General features: G+C 46.4%; 5 protein-coding genes across 5 annotated transcripts; 4 read left to right on the top strand and 1 right to left on the bottom strand.

The window, feature by feature from the left end:
* Positions 1–2,529: 2,529 nt before the first annotated feature.
* LOC120959163 (guanylate cyclase 32E) lies at positions 2,530–10,431 on the top strand. Its single transcript, XM_040382352.2, has 17 exons — positions 2,530–2,924; positions 3,766–3,896; positions 3,984–4,095; positions 4,185–4,367; positions 5,427–5,544; positions 5,627–5,773; positions 5,842–6,089; positions 6,194–6,346; positions 6,429–6,769; positions 6,869–6,983; positions 7,806–7,872; positions 7,939–8,347; positions 8,414–8,583; positions 8,650–8,827; positions 8,894–9,034; positions 9,099–9,751; positions 9,817–10,431. The coding sequence occupies exons 1-17, from the start codon at positions 2,655–2,657 to the stop codon at positions 10,212–10,214; spliced, it is 3,834 nt and encodes a 1,277-aa protein (XP_040238286.2). The 5' UTR covers positions 2,530–2,654; the 3' UTR covers positions 10,215–10,431.
* Positions 10,432–11,506: 1,075 nt separating this feature from the next.
* On the top strand, positions 11,507–14,028 carry LOC120957757 (gamma-tubulin complex component 4 homolog). The gene is made up of 4 exons (XM_040380110.2): positions 11,507–11,659; positions 11,743–12,194; positions 12,264–13,691; positions 13,760–14,028. The coding sequence occupies exons 1-4, from the start codon at positions 11,594–11,596 to the stop codon at positions 13,896–13,898; spliced, it is 2,085 nt and encodes a 694-aa protein (XP_040236044.2). The 5' UTR covers positions 11,507–11,593; the 3' UTR covers positions 13,899–14,028.
* LOC120957759 (protein arginine N-methyltransferase 6) lies at positions 13,889–15,263 on the bottom strand. The gene is made up of 3 exons (XM_040380111.2): positions 15,080–15,263; positions 14,145–15,016; positions 13,889–14,078 (listed from the first exon to the last, which is right to left on the bottom strand). The coding sequence occupies exons 1-3, from the start codon at positions 15,137–15,139 to the stop codon at positions 13,946–13,948; spliced, it is 1,065 nt and encodes a 354-aa protein (XP_040236045.2). The 5' UTR covers positions 15,140–15,263; the 3' UTR covers positions 13,889–13,945.
* A 1,729-nt stretch (positions 15,264–16,992) lies between these two features.
* Positions 16,993–21,379, top strand: LOC120958045 (zinc finger and BTB domain-containing protein 17-like). Its single transcript, XM_040380587.2, has 4 exons — positions 16,993–17,306; positions 17,619–17,795; positions 18,057–19,551; positions 19,615–21,379. The coding sequence occupies exons 1-4, from the start codon at positions 17,142–17,144 to the stop codon at positions 20,817–20,819; spliced, it is 3,042 nt and encodes a 1,013-aa protein (XP_040236521.2). The 5' UTR covers positions 16,993–17,141; the 3' UTR covers positions 20,820–21,379.
* Positions 21,380–22,674: 1,295 nt separating this feature from the next.
* LOC120955758 (galectin-6-like) lies at positions 22,675–24,742 on the top strand. Its single transcript, XM_040376882.2, has 2 exons — positions 22,675–22,905; positions 22,985–24,742. Exon 2 carries the CDS (start codon positions 23,042–23,044, stop codon positions 24,320–24,322), a length of 1,281 nt encoding a protein of 426 aa, XP_040232816.2. The 5' UTR covers positions 22,675–22,905; positions 22,985–23,041; the 3' UTR covers positions 24,323–24,742.
* The last annotated feature ends 446 nt before the right edge of the window (positions 24,743–25,188 follow it).

Below are 25,188 nucleotides of genomic sequence, written 5' to 3'. Positions count from 1 at the left end.
ACTATCAACAACACGTAACCATCAGTCAACCTGTTTGTCCGCAGGGAGCACAATTATCGCTAAAGCAAAGTGTTCCGTCTCCAAATGATCTCAACTTTAATGATAATCGAAACATGTTCAAGGCGCTCATGTGTACACTGGAAATAAACCATTTTTTTTTCTAATAAATTTACATAATTCCATAATGTGTGCTAGTTGTTGTAGGAATTGGCATGCAGTGTGGTATAAAATAGATACAAAATATATTCAATTCATGACCCTTCTTCAAAAAGTCGTACGAAAAAAGGTTACTGTTACTGCTGCTGGCAATTCGAGCTTTCAACACAGATGTCTAAGGCTCGCCTTTTAATCCGAATCTGTGACAAAGCAAATCTAAACGGATGCAATCTAATGCAAAATTCTTCGAATTGTGGTTCGAATTTGATATGCTTTGCGGGATTACGAATACTTAAGGTAACCCATTCCACCGAGCAAGGTTTCCCAAGCAGCGTGATACCACGGAATACATCTTTTGACATAAACAGCTATCTAGAGCGGAGAATATCGACCTGAGTTCCTTGACATAGTATACCAGTACCAGTGTCGGAGGACATTTGGAATGGTAGAATACGCGTGATAACACCACCTTTGAACGCAATTCATGGAAAAACAATACGGCATTTCAATAGTCAACTCCGATCCAACGGAAACACGCGAACGGCTTCCTCAAGGTAGAACGTGGATCATTTGTCAGCACTACAGTATCTTGAGGTAGAGCAACGGGTTTATATCTCTTATCCATTATTAGCAAGAAAAAAAGGAAAACATGTGAAATAAATAGCTAACCTAGATATAATCCAACACACAATTGTGGGGATCAACGCTACTTATGAAGGTTTTCAGGAAGAAAAGTGGCTTTTGTAATATGGAAAGCTGATTCTTCATGCAAAACTCCACATAAAACAAAAAAAAATGAAACTTAAGCGTTGTAAAATAGACCATAAAGAGCAATTCAATTCTCTAAATTTTCTTCGAATTCTATGTAATTTGGTGCCTCTCACAATATGCTTTGATGTTCTTCCTGACTGCCTTGCAGCAGGTGGTAGCCAACCGGTCCATGGTTGATGAAAATGTATATTCCCTAGACTAAATACTGTAGCCATTCTACAAAGGAAGAGTAAAAATATAGAAAAAAACTGGATTGCAACGGACTATGCGTACACATTTGCCCGTGCTATACAGCTTAACAGTTCTTGGAGTCTCCAATCCACTGATCTCATTGTCAAAATTCATCCTTACACAGCGGATATAAGTTTTCCTAGTCCTAATGATGTCTAGCTGAAATTTCCGTAGACTTGAGGCCCTAAGCAGTCACAGGATAGAGGTCCTGCTGAGGTGTCCAGTAGAGGTCGATTATTTCAAAGCAACTAATTACACGCGAGCTCCACGTGGCCGCTCGGTCCGCGTAGAGCTTCGCCAACTGTTCTTTCCAGAAAAAATGCGTTAAAGTTGGATAATTTTTAAAGAATTTTACGTGTTTAAGTAATCTGTTAATTTCTACCAAAAAAGTGGTTTTCTCTTGTACGTTTTGTTCCAAAATCCCCTTTAAGAAATGTCGTTTGCCTTTCACCTTCAAACATATCTCTCGCTTAATACTCTCCCGAATTCCCTTCAGCACAACATTTACGTAGTTTGGACGTATCTGAACCATGACCAACCCGGTGTCTAAATGAAGAGGGGAAACTATACGAAGAGAAAATCCTTTATGCTCAGCCACACAATTGATGGTGCAAACATGTTCGCCGTCCACAAACGACTGCATCGTTTCATGGCCATGGTGACAGCGTATGACACACTGTTGCAGATCCCTTCGCTCAAAAGATACAAAAAGGAGACGATGACGTTCATGGGGAAACGGGTTTCATCCAATACAGGACGGAGGAGACATAGCCATTTGTAATAATCATAATTTTTACAACTCTAGTTTTACTTTACGACCGCTTAGTAGATGAAACGGCACCACGGTTGGTACAACTGGAAAAGGGAGGAAAAAAAGTTGATTCTGCGTTGTTTTTACCCAACGTCACACGGTTTTGCGTCGATCATTGGTGGTTGGTTTGCTTGACCTTCACACAGGGAATGTTCCATAAAACGACGAACGATTGGACGATAAATAGCGGTTTAAAATTTATAATTGTGCCACACTTTCTACCAACAATACGGAAGGATTCTTGGAAAATGTGATAAAAAGTGTAGCAAACTCGTACTTCTTCCTCTTATCATGTTATCATTATTCTGCTTTTATTATGTCTGTGCTTCGTTGAGTCATAAATGTTTCAAAATATGTGAACCTACGATTCGCGCCACATAAAAAGTTTTATTTCCTCTATTTCAAAAAGTGTAATTAAATTTAACCTTGTCCTTCAAACAAACTTTCACAACAGCTAATTTCTTTTCATTAGAGCTAAATTTCCCACGCCCAAACCAGAAAACATGAGTTTCCAAACAGCAAACACACAGCTTAATTGAACAGAACAGAAGCCACACCGGGCAGCACTAATCGAGTCCACGACGTTCTTGGATCCTTTTTTCCCAGAATTAGCACCCGGAGCGCGAGCAAAAGAAGCAACACTGCGCCCGTGGACCCGGCACCCCCCCCCCCCCCCCAACTCACGATGAGGATGATGATGATGATGATGGCAGATCGGTTTCATCTGTTGCTAGCTGCACTAGTGTTAGGGCTTTCCTCCGCGCCGGTCGAACTGCACGCGTTGGCGTCCGCCATTGCACGGATGTCATGTGACTGTCCCCGTAGCAGCACCAGCAGCAGCAGTGTCGACAGCTTCCTACGAGCGAATGTGTCCTCCCTGCTGACGACCGGGACGCGCAACCGAACCGGAGACGAGCTGTACGTGGGCTTCCTGGCCGGCTACGTGCACTCCAAGGTACGTAACGGCGGCACACCTGGCTCACACACGCGGTCAAGGTTGCGTAGATGTCTTGATGGGCCCTAATCCGTAACGGCCACACGTCTGTGTGGTCTCTTGAAGACGGCAATGAGGATGATGTGATGATGGCCGTGGTAGTGCTTTACGATTGCAAGGTAGTGCAACGGTATGTTCCCTTGAGACATTGGCAACGATCGTAAAGGGGTTGGTTTGTGGGAAATGGGTGCTAGTCATGCAAGGTTGCAGGATAATTGTGATTTATCAACCTCATCACACACAAGCTGAGGGAATATTGGCTAGTGGGATAGGTTTGTTTTACATGCGGTTACATTTTATGAACGGGAATCTACAGTGCTGGGCGTGTTGTTGGTCGCTGGACAGGAGAGTCGTCGAATTGAATTTTCTGTGCAATTAAATAATACTTCACTCTGGCATGTTGGACAGTTTAACTGCCTCTGATGTCATTCTAAGTAAATTGATAACAATTATTCATACTTTCTACATACTGACGATGTCTGAAGTACAATTCTAAGACCAATCACAATAAATAACGTTTTCCTAGTTTCAAAAAAACACGGATGTAGGTCACTCTAAACTGTACATTTCCCAGAATCGTTTCCAATCAGGAATTAAAACATAAAACAAGCCCAAATCAGCTTAACGCCATGGAGGGTAATGGGAGTTGAAAGCTCCCACGTTTGTAAGCCCACAAAATCTCCTTCCGGCACGTATGTTCGCTTCAGCTCGATTGGGCACCTGATGGAGATATTAAGCAATTGCAAATAGATTAATATTTGATCGAACCGTACGTGTGTGTGTGTGTCTTCTTTTTTCATAGGTCGTCCTGGGAGCACTGCTCCTAGCGATAGAAACCATAAACAACGATTCGACGCTACTGCCCGGCAAAAAGCTACGCCTCCGTGCAGTCGACATCGGTGCCCAAAAGTCGCTCAAAGCGTTCCCGATTAAGTAAGTATGCCTACTACAACTGCACTAAATATGTACACACACACACAAGCCTCATGCTTCCCACACACACACACAACTTTCGTGCAGGAAAATGACCGAAATGCGCGACAATGGAATAGTTGTATTTATTGGACCGGATGAAACCTGCACCTCGGAGGCACTGGTCGCGTCCGCCTGGAACCTGCCGATGATATCGTATGTGAGTGTGACAATTTCCATTCTCTTCCGCTAGAAAATGTTACAAATTAAACATATCTACACGCCCTCGTTTTGTTTGCACAATGGCAGAAATGTGCCGACATTGCCGTGTCGGACAAAACGGTGTACAGCAGCTTCGCCCGCACGCTACCGCCGGCGACGAAGGTATCGAAGAGTGTCGCCGCCCTGCTGCTGGCTAATAATTGGCACTGCTTCAGCATTGTCGCCAGCAAACATCCCGCCTGGAGTATGGAGATCGCGCATGCAATTGAGGTAACAATATTGTGGCGAACGTTGGGCGATAACAGCGAGAATTGTGAAAAAGGATTCTTTTCCAGGAAGTAGAATGCATTTGCCAATGGGGGGATGAAGCATTTCCTTGCAATTTGTCGCGTACTTTTTCTGCGAATCAGTGCAGGGTCTAGAGTGAACTGTTGACTTTCTAGTTGTCGAATCACATGGGGCATGAAATTAATACGACATGAGACCAAGTGCATGATGCCTTATACGTCAATTGACGGCGTAGAAGAAAGATACGATTTCATAACAATTATAAAGATGTTGTTCGTTGTATCAGCCAATGCAATGTTATGAAAATATATGAAAGTCAGGAAGAATTACTTAAGTTACCAATAGTTACTTCATATATTAATAAAAGCTCTAATTACAAAATACAGCGTTTCACAAGTGCCATTTCCGCTATTTCTCAAGGTATTTTTAATTATTTTGAACAAAATATTGATTTTTGAAAGTTTTTTAACGACATTGACAAATTAAAAAAATCCTTGAAAAGATGCTACAAAGATTTGTAGGGTTTTTTGTTTGTTTCTCGTAAGTTTTTGGGGTAATCTCACGATTTCTTGGCAGTTTCGCACATATTGTAGAATCATTTCCTCGATGTGTTCGCAACGTCTTCTGTTTTGTAGACAACTTGCATAAATTTGAAATTGCAGTCGTCTTGGACATTTTTTTAACTTGGACATACTATAATACGTATAAAGTAAATAGAAGTACACAAAAATAAGGATTTCAATCATTAAATTTTGCGAAATTGGTGAATGTATTTTGACATTTAAAAACAGGATGATTTTGGGAAAAGTATACAAATGAGGAATAAAAAAAGAGTTTAAGCCTTGAATTGAATCTTTTGAAACTACTAAAAACAAACAAAAAACCGTATTACAGTCTCTGAAGAATTTACGAAGGATTTTTTTTTGAGAAATTGTTTACATCTGAAATAACACCACTCCAGCAAACAAATTTCAAACATATCCAACAAAACATAAATACATTTTTTGCTTTTAAAATACTATCATATCCTTCTTCCTGCAGCTACAAGCGGAATTAAACAATCTCACCGTGAACCACTTCCGCATCTATTCGGACTACATCCCGTCCAAAATCTATGAGCTGCAGGAGATAGTGGACAACACTTACCGCAACACACGGGGTATGAAAACCCACATATATTCCTTGCCATCGCTCATAAAACATAATCACCCCGTTCAAACACTACTTCCCTTCCCAAACAGTGTACGTGTTCGTGGGCGATCATATCGAAATGGTGGACTTTGTGCGCTGCCTGCAGAACCGAAAGCTGCTCAGCACGGGCGACTACATCGTGATATCAATCGATGACGAAATCTACGACCCAAACATGAAGCGCAATATCTATCAAGGTAATGTATGCTGGGAGCGAAATTAGAACGCACCGCAACACACCTAAAACGCTATTTCACCCGTACAGAGTATTCCGATTTCTACCAAAAGTACATCGGCAACTCGAAAGACAAACATCAGCAGAACCGCAAGCGCTACAACTACAAGGACCAGGAGCGGCTGCAGGAAGCGTTCCAGTCGGTGCTGCGCATATCGCCCCTCTTTCCGATGAACCCAAAGTATCGCAAACTTTGCCACCAGTTCAAGCTGTACTCGCGCAAGGATCCGTTCCGTGTGCCGTTGCCCTACAATCGGCACATATTTGATGAGATTCAGGTATGGGGGGGTTGGAAGACGGATCATCCCACCGTCATTGATCGATGGTGCCGATGACGTCTGGCCGTCTCTGGGGCTAACAGATTTGTCCGTCCGTCTTTAAGGTTCCCATCTACGGTGCGTACCTGTACGATGCACTCATCATCTACGCCCGGGCCGCGACGGAGGTGCTCCGGGACGGTGGTGACGTCTCGGATGGAAGATTAATTATGCGCCATATATTCAACCGCTCGTACCACTCGATCCAGGGATTCGATGTGAGGAGGAGTGTATGCTGCAAGCAATGAGTGGTATTCTAAAAAACGAACTTTTCTTTCCTCCCCCCCCACTTCGATTTAGGTGTACATCGATGCGAACGGGGACGCCGAGGGCAACTTTTCGGTCATCGCGTTACAGAAGGACGACAAAGTGAACAATTCGCTGCACATGTCGATGCAACCGGTGGCACTGTTTGCGTACGGCGCACGGAATGCCACCGGTACCGGTACGACGCTGCCCGAGTTTCGCTACCTCAACCCGAACCGCCCGATCATGTGGCTGAAGGGGCGGCCACCGCTGGCAGAACCCGTCTGTGGCTTCTACAATGAAAAGTGTCGCCCGAAGGCGAAGGATTGGCGGTACATTACCGGTGCGCTGGTCGTGATTCTCTTCATGGCGATATTTACCATCATCCTGTTCAAGTGAGTAGTGGTGCTGACTGGGACATCATTATGGACTGTGGCATCAAACTGCGGCTAATGATCGTTATTTGGTGCTGCTTTTTTGTCCTCTTTGTGTAGACATTATCGCTACGAGCAGACGTTGGCCTGTCTGCTCTGGAAGGTGGACATGAAGGATGTGATACTGATAACATCACCCGACGCACTTTACAACAACGAGCTACGAAAGAATCTTGTGAGTAGAATTAAGTACATGGAATTAAAAATCAATCCTTTCGAGGATTGATCGAGAAAAAAAGGTAAAAAGGGCTCAAATCAAGATCCGTCTTGTGTAGTGTAGTGCTTTATGGATCTTTTGGAAAGATCATACATATGAATCTTTGATGATAAGTGATTTGAATTTAGAATCGAAAACTTCTAAAGATTCATGAATCTCTAAAAAGTTATGAATCTTAACATTTTTGAATCGCTAAGGATTTATCAACAGTCTCAAAAGATTCATGAATATCCAAAGTATGAAAGTTTGCATTGTCTATCACACGTGGTGATGTGATCTTGGGGCGGTCCCGTGGTACAGTCGTCAACTCGAACGACTCCATAACATGCCCGTCATGGGTTCAAGCTTAGAATGGACCGCAAGGATTGAATATCCGGCTGCGTGGTAATGAATTAAGTCTGGAAAGCCTTATAAGCCGGCATGTCCGCGTAGGACGTTATGCCAAATAGAAGAAGATGTGATCTTGGGTCGACTGATCACACGAAAATCATTGGTTACCCATGACTTAGCAGTCAGGAATCGTTCCAGGACACAAAAAGAGGCTTAATTTACATTTAAATCACGAATTACAATTAAATGATAAGAAAACTAAGAGTCTGGGGGCAAAAAACAGGCTTTGGTTGAGATTTGAAGCCTTGAAAATTCATATGTCTCGAAACATGAGATTCAGATTCAAAGATTAATTTTGAAGATTTATTTAACTTCGTGAGTCTGAATCAGTTTTAGCTATTCCTAGTCTTTTGTGATATTAATAAACCTAAATGAATAACCTTTCCTCAGGTATGTCAACAAAGCATTATGGTCAACAGTGCGGGAGACGTTAATAAACGGGCCTACACGACGATTGGTATGAATTTCTTGACTACCCTCTATCCTTTATGAACAATTTGTTACCAACAAAACTAATTCCCAGGTCTCTATCGTGGCAATATCGTCGCTATCAAGTATCTCCACAAGCGAACCGTCGATGTTACGCGTAACATTCGCAAAGAACTAAAGCAGATGCGAGAAATACGCCACGAGAATTTGATCACGTTCGTCGGTGCATCGATCGACCACGGTACGGTAAGCATCCTGACGTCATACTGTGCCCGCGGCAGCCTCGTCGATGTGCTTTCGAACGAAGATCTCAAGCTAGATCACATGTTCGTCTCCTCGCTGGTGAGCGATATCGTCAAGGGACTGATCTACCTGCACGATAGCGATGTAGGATCGCACGGGAATTTGCGATCGAGTAAAATTTTGATAGATTCCCGCTGGGTCGCTCAGATAGCGGACTTTGGGCTGCATGAGTTTAAATCCTGCCAGGAGGAACCAAGCAAGTAAGGCACTTTTGGCAAAATCTGTTGTCCCACTGGAGCATCTAATGTGATTAAACCCTTTTTCAGGTTTGAAAAAGAGCTGCGCCGCAGTCTGTGGAAAGCGCCGGAATTACTGCGCGATCCTAACTGTCCACCGAAGGGTACGCAGAAGGGCGACGTGTACTCGTTCGGTATTGTGCTGTACGAGATCATTGGACGGAAAGGCCCATGGGGTGATCTTAATATGAGCTGGCAAGGTACATCCAACACGTCTAACATCGGTTTCTCCCAACTTCTGATCACATGATTTCCCTTTTTCCCAGATATTGTAGCTCGCGTTATGTCACCGGAAGAGTATGGGATTTTCCGCCCATCGCTGCGAGGCATTGACGCCCCAGAGTACGTCATACAGCTGCTCCACTCGTGCTGGGAGGAGGATCCAGAAGATCGACCAGACATACGATTGGTACGGGTGAAGTTGAAACCGATGCAAGCCGGACTGTAAGTGATCAGCGGGGGCAGAAAATGACCATTCACCAACACCCTTTACGCTTCGTTTCGCTGCAGCAAACCAAACATATTTGATAACATGCTCGCGATCATGGAAAAGTATGCCTACAACCTGGAGGGGATCGTACAGGAGCGCACCAATCAGCTGTCGGAGGAGAAAAAGAAGACGGAATCACTGCTGCTAAGGATGCTGCCGAAGTGAGTTGTTGATGATTTCATCTCCTTCTAAAGCTTACGTTCTCGCTTACTTTCCCCTTTCTAGGAGTGTGGCTGAGTCGCTCAAACGCGGTGAACGAGTCGAGGCGGAATGTTTCGACTGTGTGACGATTTTCTTCAGCGATCTGGTTGGCTTCACGGAACTGTGCGCCCAAAGCACACCCTTCGAAGTGGTGGAAATGCTGAACGATCTCTACACCTGCTGCGACTTTATCATCTCCAGCTACGACGTGTACAAGGTGGAAACGATCGGTGACGCGTACATGGTCGTGTCGGGACTGCCGCTCCGGAACGGTGATCGACATGCGGGAGAGATCGCTTCGCTGGCCTTACATCTGTTGAATTCCATCTCGAACCTGGAGATACGGCACCGGCCGGGGGAGTTTATTCAGATGCGCATTGGCATACATTCGGGCCAGTGTGTGGCCGGTGTTGTGGGGCTGAAGATGCCCCGGTACTGTCTGTTCGGGGATACGGTTAATACAGCCTCCCGGATGGAAAGTAATGGGGAGGCGCTGAAAATCCACATCTCTTCAATTACGTACGGGTTGTTAAAGAAGCTCGGGGGTTATAAGTGTGAGGAGCGGGGCATCATTAAGGTGAAAGGGAAGGGTGAAATGCGAACCTACTGGTTACTCGGCGAGGACGACCAAAAGCGGATGGATCGGTTCGGTTCGAACGACGCAATTACGAGTTTGAGTAAGAAAATGATTTAAAAACGTGTTCATCTCTTCAAATTTTTACAAAATTATCCTCTTTTCCAGCCATACCGGATCTCCTGTGCACGCCGGATCAATCCCAAACCAACCTAAGCCGACCGTCGCTGAGGCGTATGCTGTCCGATGCTACCGTGCCGATGCTACAAACATCCCATCAGCACAGTACCAGCGATCAGCAGATTCCATCCGTCAGCTTCTTGGCGCACAATGGGCCGAATCTGGGCTGCTACATCTGCCACAAGCGGAAGCTGCACATGGGCAACACACCCATGGCCGACAGTACGCAGCGACTCTCGATCATCCATGGGAGCTACGGTGTGGACGAGGCGATATGCACCTGCCGGCAGAAAAATTGTCTGCTAGAGTACTACAACGACAACCTGATGACGGTGCGGACGATTCGTGAGCCAAGATCGGCACCGCAGATCACGTTCATGCAGTGAGGCTTGGATTGGATAAGGAATTTCCATGCAGATGGAACGGAAAAATACGGTTTCATTGAAAGATTGAGAGTACGTGGAGAACACTAGTGGTTAACAACAATAAGAAATACGCAAACCATTTGATAGCTATTTACATGTCGAAACAGTGTCGTGCACACGTCCGCCAATTAGTGTTTTTGATGTGTTTTGCAAATGCAAGAAAGTATTAATTGACAAGTTTATCGTATTATCTGTTGCGTTCGTATTGCTGAATATCACAAGAATAAATACGGAAGTAGTTTTTAAGTATATAAGTTATTGCAATTTGCCATCGGATATGGTAAGCTTTTTGAAAAAGATTTTCGAATCCTCTATCCAATTGCAATCCTGAAATGTACATATTCTTTCTTTTTATAGAATAATTAAACTGGAAGCTCCTGGGCAACTTTTCAAGTAGTCTCGTGTTTGGTTACATCGTCGCTCGAAAGAAGCGAATCCTACGCTATCTTGCATATAACACTTGAATTTCTTTACGCATCTGAGACACGGATCCTTTTAAAATCCGAAAAAAAACTGTCTATGCTGTTGTTCAAGATGAAGATGCTCAGAAATATCTTTGTGCTAGAATGTTGGCTACATCCAGTAAGGTTCATTATGACCCTTTGATCATTTAAACAGAGGAGTCATTGATGATCAAAGCTGTGGAGAGCCTCTTCTTTGTTGTGAAGCATATAATCAACCTAAATCATACAGGAATTAAGTAAAAAGTTTTCATTATGATATAGTGATAACATTCAATGAGGATAATCGACTACCCACATCTAAGTGGCCATAAAGTTCAACGATCAACTGGACCGGACGACGTTGGCAATGATTTGGAAGAAGGATGTTCTAAATAATGCCACCAATTAAATATGCTATAATCTGTACTGCACTCACCTTAAATCTGTCCAAGCAGTAGCAGCCCTACAAAAAGGGCATAAAACTGGTTAATTAGCTGGCAGAACGAAAAACACGTAAAAAATAGTAAAGAAAGTTGTTTACCTTTTAGTAGACGCCACAGCATCCAACAAATCGCAAGCTTCACTTCATTTCATTTCAACCACTACACGTAGTTTCTTGCTTTCCTTTATTCACACATGACACAAATAAATTTTAAACACGTTTTTTACGCATAAAACACTACGAGAAACATTTTTTCTCTAATTTTCCACAAACGCCCCAAAATTCACACCGAAATTCGTTCGCCGGTCTGGTTGGAAACGTCAAACCCGCAAAACGTCACCAGTGACAGCTCGATGCGGCACCAAAAAAAAACGCAATTGTTTATGTTTTGCTTTCGATGCCAAGCGCGCCCGGCCGTTCCGGTTTAGCGGAAAAGCAACAGCGAACACCTGAAAATGATTCACGACATTTTGTTCACACTTTTCTCCTCGAATGCGGAACTACCGATCGAAAACTTTACCGTAAGTAGTAAACGTTTGCACCCGGGTGTAGTTTTCTCACTGGAAACGTTCCTTCTTCCACGCCCGGGGGCGCGATCTCCTAGATTCCGGAGGTGGCGTCCACCTTTCTGCACCCCGGGGAAATCCACATCCTCGAGGAGCTGATCCGGATTGCCAACCAGTACAAGGAGATCAAAAAGTTTGTTCAACAGTACGGCACGCTGAATGCCGGGTTGCTGAAACCGAAGCAACAGAAACCGACGGAAGAGCCGCTGCCCCAGGGACTCTATCTGCAGGCGTTCGTCGATGGGCTGGAGCTGGTGGTGAAACCGTACCGGGATCTGGTGGTAGAGCTGGAGGCAAAGTATCTGAAGCGCCCGAACCTGTCGCTCATGTTTATCTTCCACCAAGTGAGCCAGTATCGATCGTTGTTTGGGTTTCTGCTACAGCTGATCAGTGGGGTGGTGACGCAAAGGATTCACGGCTGTGCATTGCTTCCCTACCTGCAGCAGCACTGTCTGCACGGGAATGATGCCAACTATCAGGCAGTGAAAACGTGAGTTTATTCTCAATGCTTCTACCTCCGTACGGCTTTAAAGGTGCGTGTTTCTTTTTACATTTTTAGCATCCAAAAATCAGTTTACGTCATCTTTCTCAAACAACTGTACGGTTGGCTGATGCACGGCAAGTTTGTCGATCACTATGGGGAGTTTTTCATACAGCAGGTGGAAAGCAGCGCGAAAGCTTGCATCGCAGCGGGCGGTGCTGCGATCGTTAACCCGCCGGCCGGCCACACCTCCGTCAACACGTCGGACAGTGCGAGCATCAACACGGAGCTGTGGCGGTACGAGATACGGCGCGAAATGTTGCCCTACTACTTCCCTGCCAGCTGGGCGGAAAAGGTGCTGTTCGTCGGCCAGACCGTGCTGATGTGTCACTTCGATCCACGGCAGCAGATCGCTGACCGGGCGGCGTCCAAAGGGAGCAGAAAAGGAGCGGCCCTGGCAGCGGCGGCCGGCAAAGACAACCTGTGGGGTGACCACGAGCAGCAACTGTTCCGCAAGTTTCACCAGCTGCAAAGCGAGGAGAATCTCAACGTGACCAAGTTCGAGCATCTGGTGGACGAAATAAAGGAGCAGGTCACGAAGCACATGTCCACGATCGTGATCGAAAAGGCGGACCTGGAGCGGCAGTTACGGCTGATGAAAGACTTCTTCCTGCTCGGGCGGGGTGAGCTGTTTTCTGAGTTTTTAACGCAAACGCAATCCCTGAAGTTGCTGATCGGGAAGGAAATCAATGATGGCACGACGCGCGATCTGAACCGTGCGCTGAAGCTTGCCGCCAACAGCATCAATCTGGGCGAGGACATCGAGCAGTTCTCGTTCGAGCTGCCGTGTGGCAGTCCCGGCAGTGGTGAGGAGAGTTCGTTCTGCTACGAAACGAAAAGCGCCGTCGGGCACATCATGCTCAAGTACAAGGTGAAGTGGCCGCTGCATCTGCTCTTCTCGCCCCGCATTCTCGAGCGGTACAATGAAATGTTTCGCTTTCTGCTGCGCATTAAGAAGATCCAGCACGATCTGCTGCAGATCTGGTCGTACCAGCGGGAGCGGCGCATGAAGCACAACTCGGAGGTGGTGCAGCTGCGCAACAAGCTCATGTTTCTGATCAACAATCTGCAGTACTACCTGCAGGTGGACGTGCTGGAGAGTCAGTTTGCTATTTTGATGTCAGCGATCGCGAACACAGCTCGCCAGGCGCACGATTTCGAGCGCATCCAGCGTGCGCACACGATCTTTCAGGCGAACGTGCTCAGTCTGTGCTTTCTGCTGACTGGAGCGAACAGTGGCGAACCATTGTCGGGGTCGTCGCTCAATGCGACCACCACCGCCGGCACCACGACGATGGCGGGCGTGATACAGGTGCAGGAAAATCCGGTCCTAACGATACTGGACAGCATTCTGTCGATCGTCGATCGGTTCTGCACGTTCTGTCTGCTCTGCAAGGACCCGATGACGAAGGTGGAACGGAACGAGTTTCTTACGTACGAGCAGGGGTAAGTGGACAAAGGGAAAGAGAGTAAAAAAGGCGCTTTTTTAATATTCACCCCATTTTCTCTTAAAGATTCATGAACCACGTCGATTCGTTGCTGAAGCTCCTTATTGGACTAAAGGCGGGACCGAGCAGTGCACCACTTTCGCAGCTTTTGCTTCGGTTGGACTTCAATCATTGGTTTAGTTCAAACACACAAAGTACGGATTAATAGCGGGTGCGGGGCAACCCCATATTTATTGCCTCCGCGGTGCCGGATCAATGCTGCTCCTCTTCCACCTGCATCTTCTCGAGGTGGGTCTTCATTAAAATACACTTCGTCATGTGACACTCGCACGGCAGATGATGTTCCTCTTTCTCTGCGTCCAGCAGCGTTAGCTGCAGATCGTACCTGTGAGAAAGAATCAGATTATTGCAACGTTTCTCCCCTTTCGGTGCAAACGACGGTGACCATTACCTTCGATTCGTCTCCTTGTTGCGTGTCATCGTCAGACTGAAGGCGACCGGATCTCGCTCTTCCAGCTCCTCGCAGGCATCTTCCGGCAGCGGGATCACGGTCTGCTTCCAGTGTGTTTCCGACGCGGATGGACTGGTGGAAAGCTGCAACTGCTCCTCCGCACCATCGCCCGGAAAGGTACACTCGAACCAGATGCAGAATCCCTGCAGCTTCCCGGACCGTGACGCCACAATCACATCCTTCACCTCGATACTGTTCAGCTCTTCCGTCGTTACCTCCATCAGGTCGAACCACGCTATAATGTGCCCGTCGTAAAGCAGATGCTCCGGCGCGACGGTTAACACTTCCGGATTGCCCGAGTTCTGTTCGCGCAGCGCACGGCCAAAGCACCGCATGCTCACGCCGGACAGACTTTCCCACCGATCGAACCGCGACGGTACACTGCACGGTGCCACGTACAGGGTGGCCGTGTCGGGAAACATGAGCCCGTTCGGTTTGAGGAACTTGTCACGCGCGTACATCACCGAATCGAGCATGCCCTCGTGCAGCAGGAAGAAACCCATCCACTCGGACACGATGATGTCGACCCGTTCGCCCTCGGGCAGCTGGAAATCTTCCACCTTGCACTCGCTCACTTCTATCACAGCCTGCAGTTGGTTCTCTTCCACCACAGCCCGGGCGAGCCGGGCCAGGTTGGAGGCTTCGACCGCGTACACCTTGCTCGCACCCGCCTGTGCGCAGAAGATGGACAGGATTCCTGTCCCGGCGCCAACATCGAGCACGGTTTTGCCCTCGAACAGGGCCCGGTTGCCGAGGATCGCTTTCTGGTAAGCTTCCTGCCGCGGTTGATCCGTAAGCATAAGCTCGTGGACCTGGAAGGACGGACCGCGTACTGGTTCAACATTAAATTGTAACTACAAATCGCCCAACAATACCTTAAGATCCTCGTAGCTGTCGAAATAGCTGGCCGGATCGACCTGGTCCGTGAATTCCATGCTGAAGCACTAGCAAAGGCACCAAAATAAATCAACTCAAGACTCGAACCGCGCTGCGAGCACGTTTTTCTTGCATTTGTTTATGTCAGGCATGGCAAACATTTCTGCTAATGTTTTGTGTTTCAGTAATTAGTTCAAACATTATCAATGCGGGTGAATATAATTTATCATTACAGCATAAATATCTTTGTAATTAACCATTATAGAGTTTCTAAAGAATATCCAAAGGTTGTTGAAATATTGTACGGTTTAGTTTACGTATCTGGTGCGCCACCCCTGAGAAAGATGTTTTGAAATTGATGATTGGTCCAAACAACATTTTGGACCTACATTTTAGCACACAGGTTTAAATTCGAACTAAAGTGCAGTTTTGCTCTCGCCCAGCCTCTGGTTACCGATTGCTCAACAGATGGCGCTAGATGTCCATCGATCATTTTAATCGATCATCGATTTTGATAGTCTAAGGCCGCAAATACACGACGCGCGTTTCCGCGGGCGCGTTCAAACGCGTATAACAGTTCCGCAGAGATATCCAGCTGAGCATCTCTGCGTTTCCGCGGTAGCGCGTTCGAATGACATTTCATTTCTATGGCTGGATTGTTATACGCGTTTCCGCGGGCGCGGAAACGCGCGTCGTGTATTTGCGGCCTAAGAATTTCTTTCGGCATACTTTTTAGTTGGGTGTATGATTTTCGTAAACATTTTATATCAACAAGCATATGATACAACCGGTTTGCAGAAACATAAAAAAATCCCACAGCAATTAAATTTTTTTTATGTTTCATTAAATATAAACAAGGAAAAAGAAAAAGCTTCGGAAATTGATATTTACTACTGCATTCAGGCTGCAAGTGAAGTAATAATATAGCTTTGTGCAGATGACATTTAAAAAAAAGATGTCTTGGTTAATTAATTTCAATTTTATTTAGACTAATGTTGCAGAAAATTATACAACTTTAGATAGTCCCCGTGACACGCGGTACCTTTTAGGTAGTGGTAATCGCTCCTGCTGACATTCGGGTGTGCGTGCGAAAAAATAAAAATTGTTTCAGTTTTGACGCATGTGTTTTCAAGCTTACATCAGCGGGCGTCAAAAATCCATACATTTTTAGAAAACGCACACTCGCAAGAACGATACTGCCGGATTCGGAGATACGATGTTTTCAAAATTTGACAGTTCTTTTAGCAAACTGACATCAACATCAATTATCAAATGCAAAAAAATCCTTTTTAATCGAACTTTACAATTTTAACCCGTTTTGAATGATTTTTAATCTACAGTCAGATTCATATCTAGCAAAAACCACCAGCTACATGCAAAATTACACGACAATTTGTGATAAATTCACTGGAAATAGTGAAATTCATAAAAAAGAGACTTCAAAAAGAAAGAGACCGAAAACGAAAAGCGCGGCAAGCGATAATCTGACAGAAAGAGAGACGATCGTCAGTCTTGTTAATAATTACGTAGGAGAAAGATCAGCAACGCAGTGATCCCAATTGTAACCTTTTAAAGTTAATAAAAATTATAAAAAAGCAGAGCAAAATGAACGCAAATCACGCCACCACCGTCATGGGACTGCGAATAAATTAGAAGTCTCCCACAGTCACGGGAGAAATTGCCAACCCCTCTAATGCTGTAATTAATTTATTAAATCTGAGCATACAAATCCGTTGACTTGATCATAACAAGTCAATCACATTTTTTTTGAATAAATTATATTCTCAAAACAAATGTAGAACATAGAAAATCTATTGAACAAAACCAAAAAGCAGTTGTTCTAAATTTTGCACCCAATCCATGTTCGAATGTGTTTTAGTACAACACTGCCGATCCAAATCTGCATCACGGGTACATCGAGTGTGCGACGCACCTTCCCATAATCACTGTTGTGCTGTCGATACGCGAAGACGCTGCTGCTCCTGGCTGCTATTTGGTGTGGTGAAAATTAAACCGAACAAAAAAAAAGAACTAGTCGGCCCTCAATAACGCGATTTCAGGATGGATATTGTGCGGGAAAAAGTGCGCACCGACAAACTGAAGAAAAGCCAGACGTGTCGGTTTTGCCTGGCTCAGAATGTGCCGCTCACTTCCATATACGCGGCACAGGATCAAAATATATCAACCCCGCTGCCGCTGCAGATAATGTCCTGCGTGGGTATAGAGGTACGTATGTGTTGGGTTAAACCCCGGCTGGGGATGGTGCAGTGTGTAGTACGAGACCGAAAACCAGAAGGTTTCGGGGAAAACGCACAAAACCAAAGTGAAATTTCTGTTCGGCTTGACCGGGAAAATGTAGCAAGCTAAAAAGCAAGATGGCGTGTTTTGCATTCGCTGCACCCTTTATGGTTCGTTTCTGTGGAAAGCGTTCGGTAGCGACAGCTGGTGTGCGTATCGTTTGCGCCTGTTTTCAGCGGGGATTCGATCCGCCTGTAAGGACGAATGCGTTTGTCATGGTTCTTTTTCTTCGATTTGCAGGTATACCGAGAGGATGGAATGCCCGGATTAATATGTGCTGATTGCCGCCTGCTCATGAACTACAGCTACCAGTTTAAGCAGATGTGCAACGACGCAAACTCGCAGCTCAAAGCGTATCTTTCGACTGGAGTTTGGCCGAACCAGCTATCGCTGCCGAAGGGGCTAGCGAATTTACTGGTAAGTGTGCAACAGGGAACGCTCGTTTCAAATGTGCCCTTTGTAGGAAAAGAGCAAATAAGTTTTGTAAAAGAAGAAAAAGCGCAAAACAAAACAAAACAATTGTTTCTCACATAACCCTCATCAAAAGGCCCAAGCTGTCGGTGGGGGCCCCGGTTTGACGTTATGCTTTATGGCATGCAACTGTACCCCGTGCCATAAACTGCCATAAACGGTTATGCTATAGTAATTTAAATTTTTAAATTTCACGTTTCTTTGCAGTCAAATTTAAAGCAACCGCCAACGAAAACCGACGATAAACCAAAAGCCACCAACATTATCAAGCTAAGCCCGGCGGATTTGAAAAACTTTAAGCAGGGGCAAAAGTTAAACAATGCCAACCGTACGGCAGGTGGCGAGGAAGCGAACACGTCCTCCGCCGCACCTCTCATGACCTCAACGCCGATCGTGAAGCGGCAGGGATCGGATTTGGTACGCAGCAGCAGCACCACCGCCACCACCACCAAAACCACTACTACTACTGCCACTGCCGAGTCCAACAAACCGCTCCAACTGGGACAGCAGCTAATCAATGTGAAGAAAGAGGTAACACAGCCGGAACAGGGCGGTGCATCGAACGAGCCGGTTATACTGAACAATCTGGTCCAGTCGACGGTGCCGAAGGTTGCTGAAGAGTTCGTTTCTACCGGCGACGGAACGGTAGAGATGGTGGTGACCTACGCGCCGGAACCGTCAACCAAAGCGGACGGTGGCGGTACCGTGTTCCCCTGCAGCGAGTGTCCGCGAACGTATCCGCTCAAGCAGCTGCTCGACATCCACCAGCTGTCGCACAAGCGGGAGCGCAAGCATCAGTGCGATCATTGCGACAAGCGGTTCTTCTCCAAGTACGATCTGGCCAAACACATCGCCACACACACTGGCGAGCGGCCGTACGTGTGCGTCATCTGTCGGGCGTCCTTCTCGCGCTCCTCGCTGCTAGTGCGCCATCAGGCCAAGCACCAGGACGAACCGAAGCACTTGTGCAAGCTGTGCGAGCGCTCCTTCCTAACCGTGGAAGATCTGCAAAAGCACATCGAAAACCACGAAAAGAGTCGCCCGTACCATTGCGCCCACTGCCCGAAAAGCTTCGCCTACAAGCAGGGCCTCGAGCGGCACGAGATAGTGCACCTGGGGAAGCTGCCGTTCCAGTGCGAGTACTGCGAGCAGAGCTTCCTTACCGCGGGCAAACTTTCGCGCCATCTGGCAACGCACGCGGGCGATCGGCCGTACCCGTGCCGGCTGTGCAACAAATCGTTCCTGCTGAGCCATCATCTGTCGCGGCACCTGCGCCGCCACAATGCGACCGGCCAGAGCGAGTACAAGTGTTCGGACTGTGGCGAGCTGTTCAACAGTCTCGGCGATCTGGTGTACCATTCGGCGAAGCACGCGATGGAGAGCCTGACGTGTCCGCTGTGTCTGGAACCGTTTGACAGCGTGGAAGCGGTTACCGAGCACATTCGGTCACACGCGGACCAGCAGCAGTACGCGTGCGACTATTGCGATCTGATGTACACGAGCGAGCAGAAGCTGGCCAACCACTGCCTGCAGCACCATGCGAACGAGCTGGCGTACGAGCTGCCGGATGAAAAGAGCGGGCCAGCGAAGGACAGTGAGCAGCGGCAGGACGCGAATGGGGCCGAGCCGAACAATTTCGTGATGGATTACCGGAATGTGGAGGAGGAGGAAATTTTCCACGAAGGCCTGTTTCTGGATGAAGGTAAGCAGATGTGCGCTCTCCTGCTGGAGTATTGCCATCAATTTGATTTTTTATTTTTACTAGATGAATCGACCCTGGTTCCGGATCCCCTTAGTGGTTTCGATGAGTTTGATGTCACGGAAATTGAGGTGCGACCACAAAGCCCGCCCGAAAAATCGGCAAAATCGGTTGGCAGACCACCAAAAGCCACTTCCGCAACGGGCACCAAAACAGCCGTGACGAAAGGCGTAACCAAAGTAAAGCCTACCTCCACCAACACCACCACCGATTCGAAAAACTCATCGACAGAAGAGAAAAAAGCACCCACGACTGCCGTACAGCAGCCCCAGGAGGACGGAAAAGCCTCACGCCAGCAGCGCATGGAGGAGTTCTTCAAGCGTAACCAGGAGGCGGTGGAAAAGCGGATGGCCAACCAGAAGCTTTCGGATGTGCTGAAAAGCCTACCCAAAGGGGTAACGGTCAAGATGGAAACGGTGGATAAACAACCTGCTCAACCTGAGAGCGTTAAAAATACGGCTACGGACCAGCCAGCGGCGGAAGCACCCGCAGTACCACAAAAGCGAGGCCCCGGAAGACCGCCGAAGGTGCGACCGGTTGAGGCAAAGGAACAGGAAGCTTCCAAAATGGCTGCTCCCTCCACCAAACGTACGGTTCTACCGGCAAAGGCGGAGCAAAAACCCGCTGCAGATGGTAAGCGCGAGCTGAAGCGCAGTGCCACTGCCATAGGAATCTCCAGAGAGCGGACGAAACCGGTAGTGGTTGGGCAGGAAAATTCCAAAATTGCAACCAAGCCACCACCGCCGGCGCCATCGAAATCGTCCGAATCGCAATCGTGGATGATTAAACGCACGTATGCTGCGAAGTCGTCAGCACCAAGCGAGGCTGCTGCTGTGGGTAAAAAGCGTCCAGCGGAGGAAAACGATAACGAAGAGGCAGAAGAGTCAGCACCCAGCAAACGGCCAGCACTGGGCCGTAAAACGTTGAACCCATCGATGATTCGACAGATGAGCAAGAAGGAGCCAGCGAGCGGTACCGGTAAGCAGCCCGTTCGTGCTAGCACCGTACTGAACTCGTTGCCAACGGCGACAACCGTCTCCGCAACCACCACTACCAACAATATTGTGAATGTGAAGAACCTTCCAAAACCAACGGAAGCCATGAAAAAGGTACCGGTGGAGATGAACATCGGTGGCAGGACGATCAAGCTGCACAAGATCACCAGGGAGGAAGCGATTGCGCGGGCAAACCAGCTGAAGGCTAAGCAGTAATCGAGGCCCACATGAGTTTGAGTTTGTCGCTTTTGCTATTTGAACTGCTCAAGCTTTTCGAATTTTATTCATTTTACAAACCGGTGTTTTCGAACTCTGGGTATTAATATTTGTTTTTAGAACCGTACAGTATGAAAGAGGTACAAAGAGAGATGGAGAGAAAGGGGTGCTGATTTGTGTATTTGCCTTGTATCATTCTTTTATGTAGGATAAGAGATTAGACTTAGCAGAGTGAGTTCAAATTACTGATTAATCTGTTTAAGGGACAGGGGAAATTATTAGGCACAAGTGAGTTGACCGAACCGTCAGAATTGTTTACCTATACTATTTATCATTTCATCTCTAACGTCTACCATTGTTTTTTCTCTCTTGTTGTCGTCATATTTTGTTTGAAATCATGACAATTATACGGTAATGCTGTTTCTTGTATTCTGATTCTTTTTTCCACTCCCAACTCTTCTTCAACTATTCCCAGGGTTTATATGTGGGGAATAATATGTGTGCTTTTATAGATGAATAAATTTTACACGCATCCATTCACGCGAATTATGAGTACAGAATTTGTGTTAGTTACGGACGCTTGTTTCAAATTAGCCAACAAAAAAAAGCAATGTATCCGCAATTGAATGCTCGTTTTCAACAAAGTCCCTGTTTTTAGTATTTCTTGTTTTTTCTACACTTGAATAGATTTTGGGTTTTTTACACTTTTTTTATATCTGCATGGAGAGAAGTTAGGTCAGAAGTTAGGTCTGACTATTTGTACAGAAATGCGTGAAGTTTTCGTTTACTTGATTGACGTTATATCGTAATGGAAGAAATATATTAATTACTAACTCATTTACTAACAAAGCATCTTGCCCGATATAATCTGTTTCATGTATAGTACACACATCCTCAAGTTTTAGAAAAAGAAATAATTAATAAAAGCTGTCAACATGTCTAATCTGTGCTCAATAAAACACATCAAAGAGCTAATTTATTTTTTTTATTTATTTCGCTCGCTTAAGCGACTTAGACCCGTGTCTATGAAAATATTTCGGGAACATTTGTTGCCAAATCGTATGAACGAACTGTTAAACTTATGCTGTGAGAACATTTTTGTAGCAACAAACAAAGTTGTTTAATATTTATTTTTTGCAGGAACATTTTCATACATGTCTGCATACTAAAATGGATAATAGAATAATTTGAATTTAATTTGAAAATGCTTTCGTGAGCGAATGCGTTTTTGAAATAAATAGAAAAATCCATAATTGCGGCAACATGTATTCAATGGTAAGATGTTCATAGTCCCAGGCCTTAGGAAAATGTAAAGGCCGGGCTACATTGATCGTACTCGCAAGCGTAATTTTGATTTTCACTAGCGCATCTGGCGGCGACTGGTGGAAGCTATTTTTGGTCATCGAGGGAATGGTCATGCCGGATCTCAAAATTAAGTAGTTTTTCCATCGTTTTCCATTGCAAAAATGGATGCAATGCGTGCAAAACATGTGTATCTACGTTTTACAAAACTTTTCTCCTCCGTTTTTAGTAAAAAAATGGAAAAATAACGTATTTTCTGAAGCGGCTCCAAATTGTTTGGCAAAATGCTTCGGTCAGCCGCCGCCAGATGCGCTAGTAAAAATCAAAATTACACCAGAGAGTACGATCAATGTAGCCCGGCCTTAATCATATCATTTAACGATTCGAGAAATTATTAAAATTTCGTTGAATTAGAATATTACCAGTTGAAATCCAATGATCTTTTAAATTGCTATAAAAATGGTAAAATTATGGCAAACTACGAACGAAAGCGGGCTTTGAGCGCAGATAGGCTAACACTTCGGCCCCGACTGCCCATAAAACTGTCAGCTGTCAGCCCGAGACTGATGTAAACAACAACACCATCACAAGGGGTTCTTTTCTTTGCTCTCTCCTCGCCCAATTGCCAGTTTTCATTCACAACACAGCCGTACAGTGCCGTCCGGAGCAGCAATATAAGGAGATAGTTGTGTGGTAACGAGATTCCGATTACTCACCCCCGTGTAACATACACACACATATAGCCGTTCGTGGTTGTTCTTGTAAAGTGTAGAGCGTAACGTTGGTGTGTATTTTTACTGCGCCGTAATTGGAACAACGACTACTACACACTATCCGTTTCATCTCTTCCCTTTCTCCTGCAGCACCACACACACACACAGAGGTTGGATTCGTGATGGACAAGCTGATATAGCTCTCGAATGGCCGTACTTGCCTTTCTGGCGCTTAGTATTGGCGACGACTTGCTAGCTTACGGTGGCGCTCTGCTCGATTGTCGCGCCAGTTCGTGGACGGAATGCAAATCGCTGCTGGCCTCGACACGCAACCAGCGCCAGTTTGAGGCCCTTCTGAAGCGCTACTATCCGCCGCACGACAACAGTGCTGCATCGCCAAAAACAAACGTCCACCGTTCTCTAACACCATCACCGCCGTCCGAAATGTCGACGGAATCGATCGACAGTTGCGACTTTGCCTACCAGGAAGCGTCATCGCCCGGTTCGATCAGCCTGGACAAAAGCTCCTCCACCGAGGTGGTCCACACGGTCGAAAACATTACGGAAGTGTCGCCCGGGCTGTGCTTCGTCATTAGCGGCACGATCCAGCTGACCTGTGAGCGGTTCTCCATCAATTTGCTGCTGAAAAATGGTGACGTCGCGCTGCACTTCAACCCACGGCTGCCCCAGAACTACATCGTGCGCAACTGCCGCGTGAAGGGCTGCTGGGGCCGGGAGGAGGTGGCGTCCCCGCTGTCGTTCAATTTGCACCGCGGCCAACGCTTTGCCGTCCAGGTGCTCGTCACGGACAAGGAGTTTCTGATCTGCGTCAATGGGCGGCACTTCAACGCGTTCCAGCACCGGCTGCCTTATCGGAAGATTTGCACACTGGAGGTGAAGGGCGATGTGCGCGATGTGGCCGTTGACCAGTGCTACATGGAGTGCTATCCGCAGCTCGAGCTCGAAATTATCCGCCAACTGTCACCGGAAGCGTTGGCAACTGCCCAGCTAGGTGTGGCGAGGCCGCTGCACCTGCCGGAAGCGGACGGGAAGCCGATGCCGTACACGGGCGTACTGCAGGAACCGTTCACCAACGGCCGCAAGCTGCATCTGTACGGGCGGGTGAAGCTGCTGCCCCACTCGTTCTACGTGAACCTGCAGAGCAGTGCGTACGTGTGGCCCCATCCGAGCATACTGTTCCATCTGAATCCGCGCTTCGGCAGCGTTGGCGGCCGACACGTCATCTGCCGGAATTCGTGGACGAACGGGAAGTGGGAGCGCGAGGAGCGGTCGGAAAATGTGACGGACTTTGCGCCCGGGAAACCGTTCCATCTGCAGATCGCCTGCACGGACGTTAGCTATCAGGTTTCGCTCAACGGCAAGCTGATTGCGGAGTTTATCTTCCGGGACAATCCGCGCCTGGTGGAGGCAATCTACATACAGGGCGATATAAAGGTGTTCGATGTGGTGGTCGAGACGGCGTACTAGCTGGCAAGAACTGTGGCGTAGGGCCTACTGCCATCAAAATCCCCTCCCAAAGAAAACTCCTATAGACTGACAGACAGGAGCGGGGGACTCGTGTGTGCAATGGGCGCCGCTTGCTCGGATCGCAAAAAAAAGAAGGTCTATTCATCCAACCAGATAGTGCTCTTTGCTCATGCTGCTCGGTACAATAATGTGTTAGTGTGACTTGTTGTAGGTTATGGTAGTATTACACTCTCTAGCAATTTTAGCGAACGTTTTCGCGCTCCAAAGAGGTCTAATTCCCCCCCTTCACACAAAAACTTCAATGGCTTGTTACTATATGTTTAAAAAGTGTTGCTCATATACTTCCTATATTTACCGTTTTGTTTATAAACTAAACTGCTGCTTTAAAATGAAAAATAAAATGTATTACAAACATGGGAAGCATGGAGTTTTGTGGCTTTTTTCTGCACGATGTGTACAGAGCGATTACGCACTATCAGTGCTGTTCGTTCGGTTGCACAAACAGGGGGAAAAATAATACAAAAAATGCGACCTCTTATCAAAGTTTTACATTCGGTGTACTTTCTGCCAGCCTTATCAGAGAGCTGTGAGGGGGTTTGTTCATAAATTCCTTCCTTATTTTGTTTGTAAGAGAAATCAAAGAAAAGTTGATTCATTCTTATATATCACAGCATAATCATTTCACAGCAGAATGCCTTCATTAATAATAGAAAACGACATAAGGTGTAAATATAAACATTTGCTATATTTGTAACTAAAACACTCAAGCACGAGACGGCGCAGAACGAGACGGCATTTAATTAGCAAGTTGATTGCCATGTTGCTGTGAGTTCGTTCGTTTCTGTTTCAAGTGCGAAGGCAAGCCC

Source organism: Anopheles coluzzii, chromosome 3 (genome assembly GCF_943734685.1).
Source record: "Anopheles coluzzii chromosome 3, AcolN3, whole genome shotgun sequence".
NCBI lineage: Eukaryota > Metazoa > Arthropoda > Insecta > Diptera > Culicidae > Anopheles > Anopheles coluzzii.
The sequence above is the reverse complement of the archived record's forward strand: the minus strand, read 5'-3'. Positions and strand labels throughout refer to the sequence as shown.

Coding starts and splice junctions, on each gene's coding strand:
- LOC120959163 (XM_040382352.2), top strand. CDS start 2,655: ATGAGGATGATGATGATGATGATGGCAGATCGGTTTCATCTGTTGCTA. Junction 2,925..3,765: donor CCGGCTACGTGCACTCCAAG/GTACGTAACGGC, acceptor CTTTTTTCATAG/GTCGTCCTGGGAGCACTGCT. Junction 6,347..6,428: donor ACTCGATCCAGGGATTCGAT/GTGAGGAGGAGT, acceptor ACTTCGATTTAG/GTGTACATCGATGCGAACGG.
- LOC120957757 (XM_040380110.2), top strand. CDS start 11,594: ATGATTCACGACATTTTGTTCACACTTTTCTCCTCGAATGCGGAACTA. Junction 11,660..11,742: donor TACCGATCGAAAACTTTACC/GTAAGTAGTAAA, acceptor GCGATCTCCTAG/ATTCCGGAGGTGGCGTCCAC. Junction 13,692..13,759: donor TTTCTTACGTACGAGCAGGG/GTAAGTGGACAA, acceptor TTTCTCTTAAAG/ATTCATGAACCACGTCGATT.
- LOC120957759 (XM_040380111.2), bottom strand. CDS start 15,139: ATGGAATTCACGGACCAGGTCGATCCGGCCAGCTATTTCGACAGCTAC. Junction 15,017..15,079: donor ACAGCTACGAGGATCTTAAG/GTATTGTTGGGC, acceptor CCGTCCTTCCAG/GTCCACGAGCTTATGCTTAC. Junction 14,079..14,144: donor AACAAGGAGACGAATCGAAG/GTAATGGTCACC, acceptor TCTTTCTCACAG/GTACGATCTGCAGCTAACGC.
- LOC120955758 (XM_040376882.2), top strand. CDS start 23,042: ATGGCCGTACTTGCCTTTCTGGCGCTTAGTATTGGCGACGACTTGCTA.
- LOC120958045 (XM_040380587.2), top strand. CDS start 17,142: ATGGATATTGTGCGGGAAAAAGTGCGCACCGACAAACTGAAGAAAAGC. Junction 17,796..18,056: donor AGGGGCTAGCGAATTTACTG/GTAAGTGTGCAA, acceptor GTTTCTTTGCAG/TCAAATTTAAAGCAACCGCC. Junction 19,552..19,614: donor AGGCCTGTTTCTGGATGAAG/GTAAGCAGATGT, acceptor TATTTTTACTAG/ATGAATCGACCCTGGTTCCG.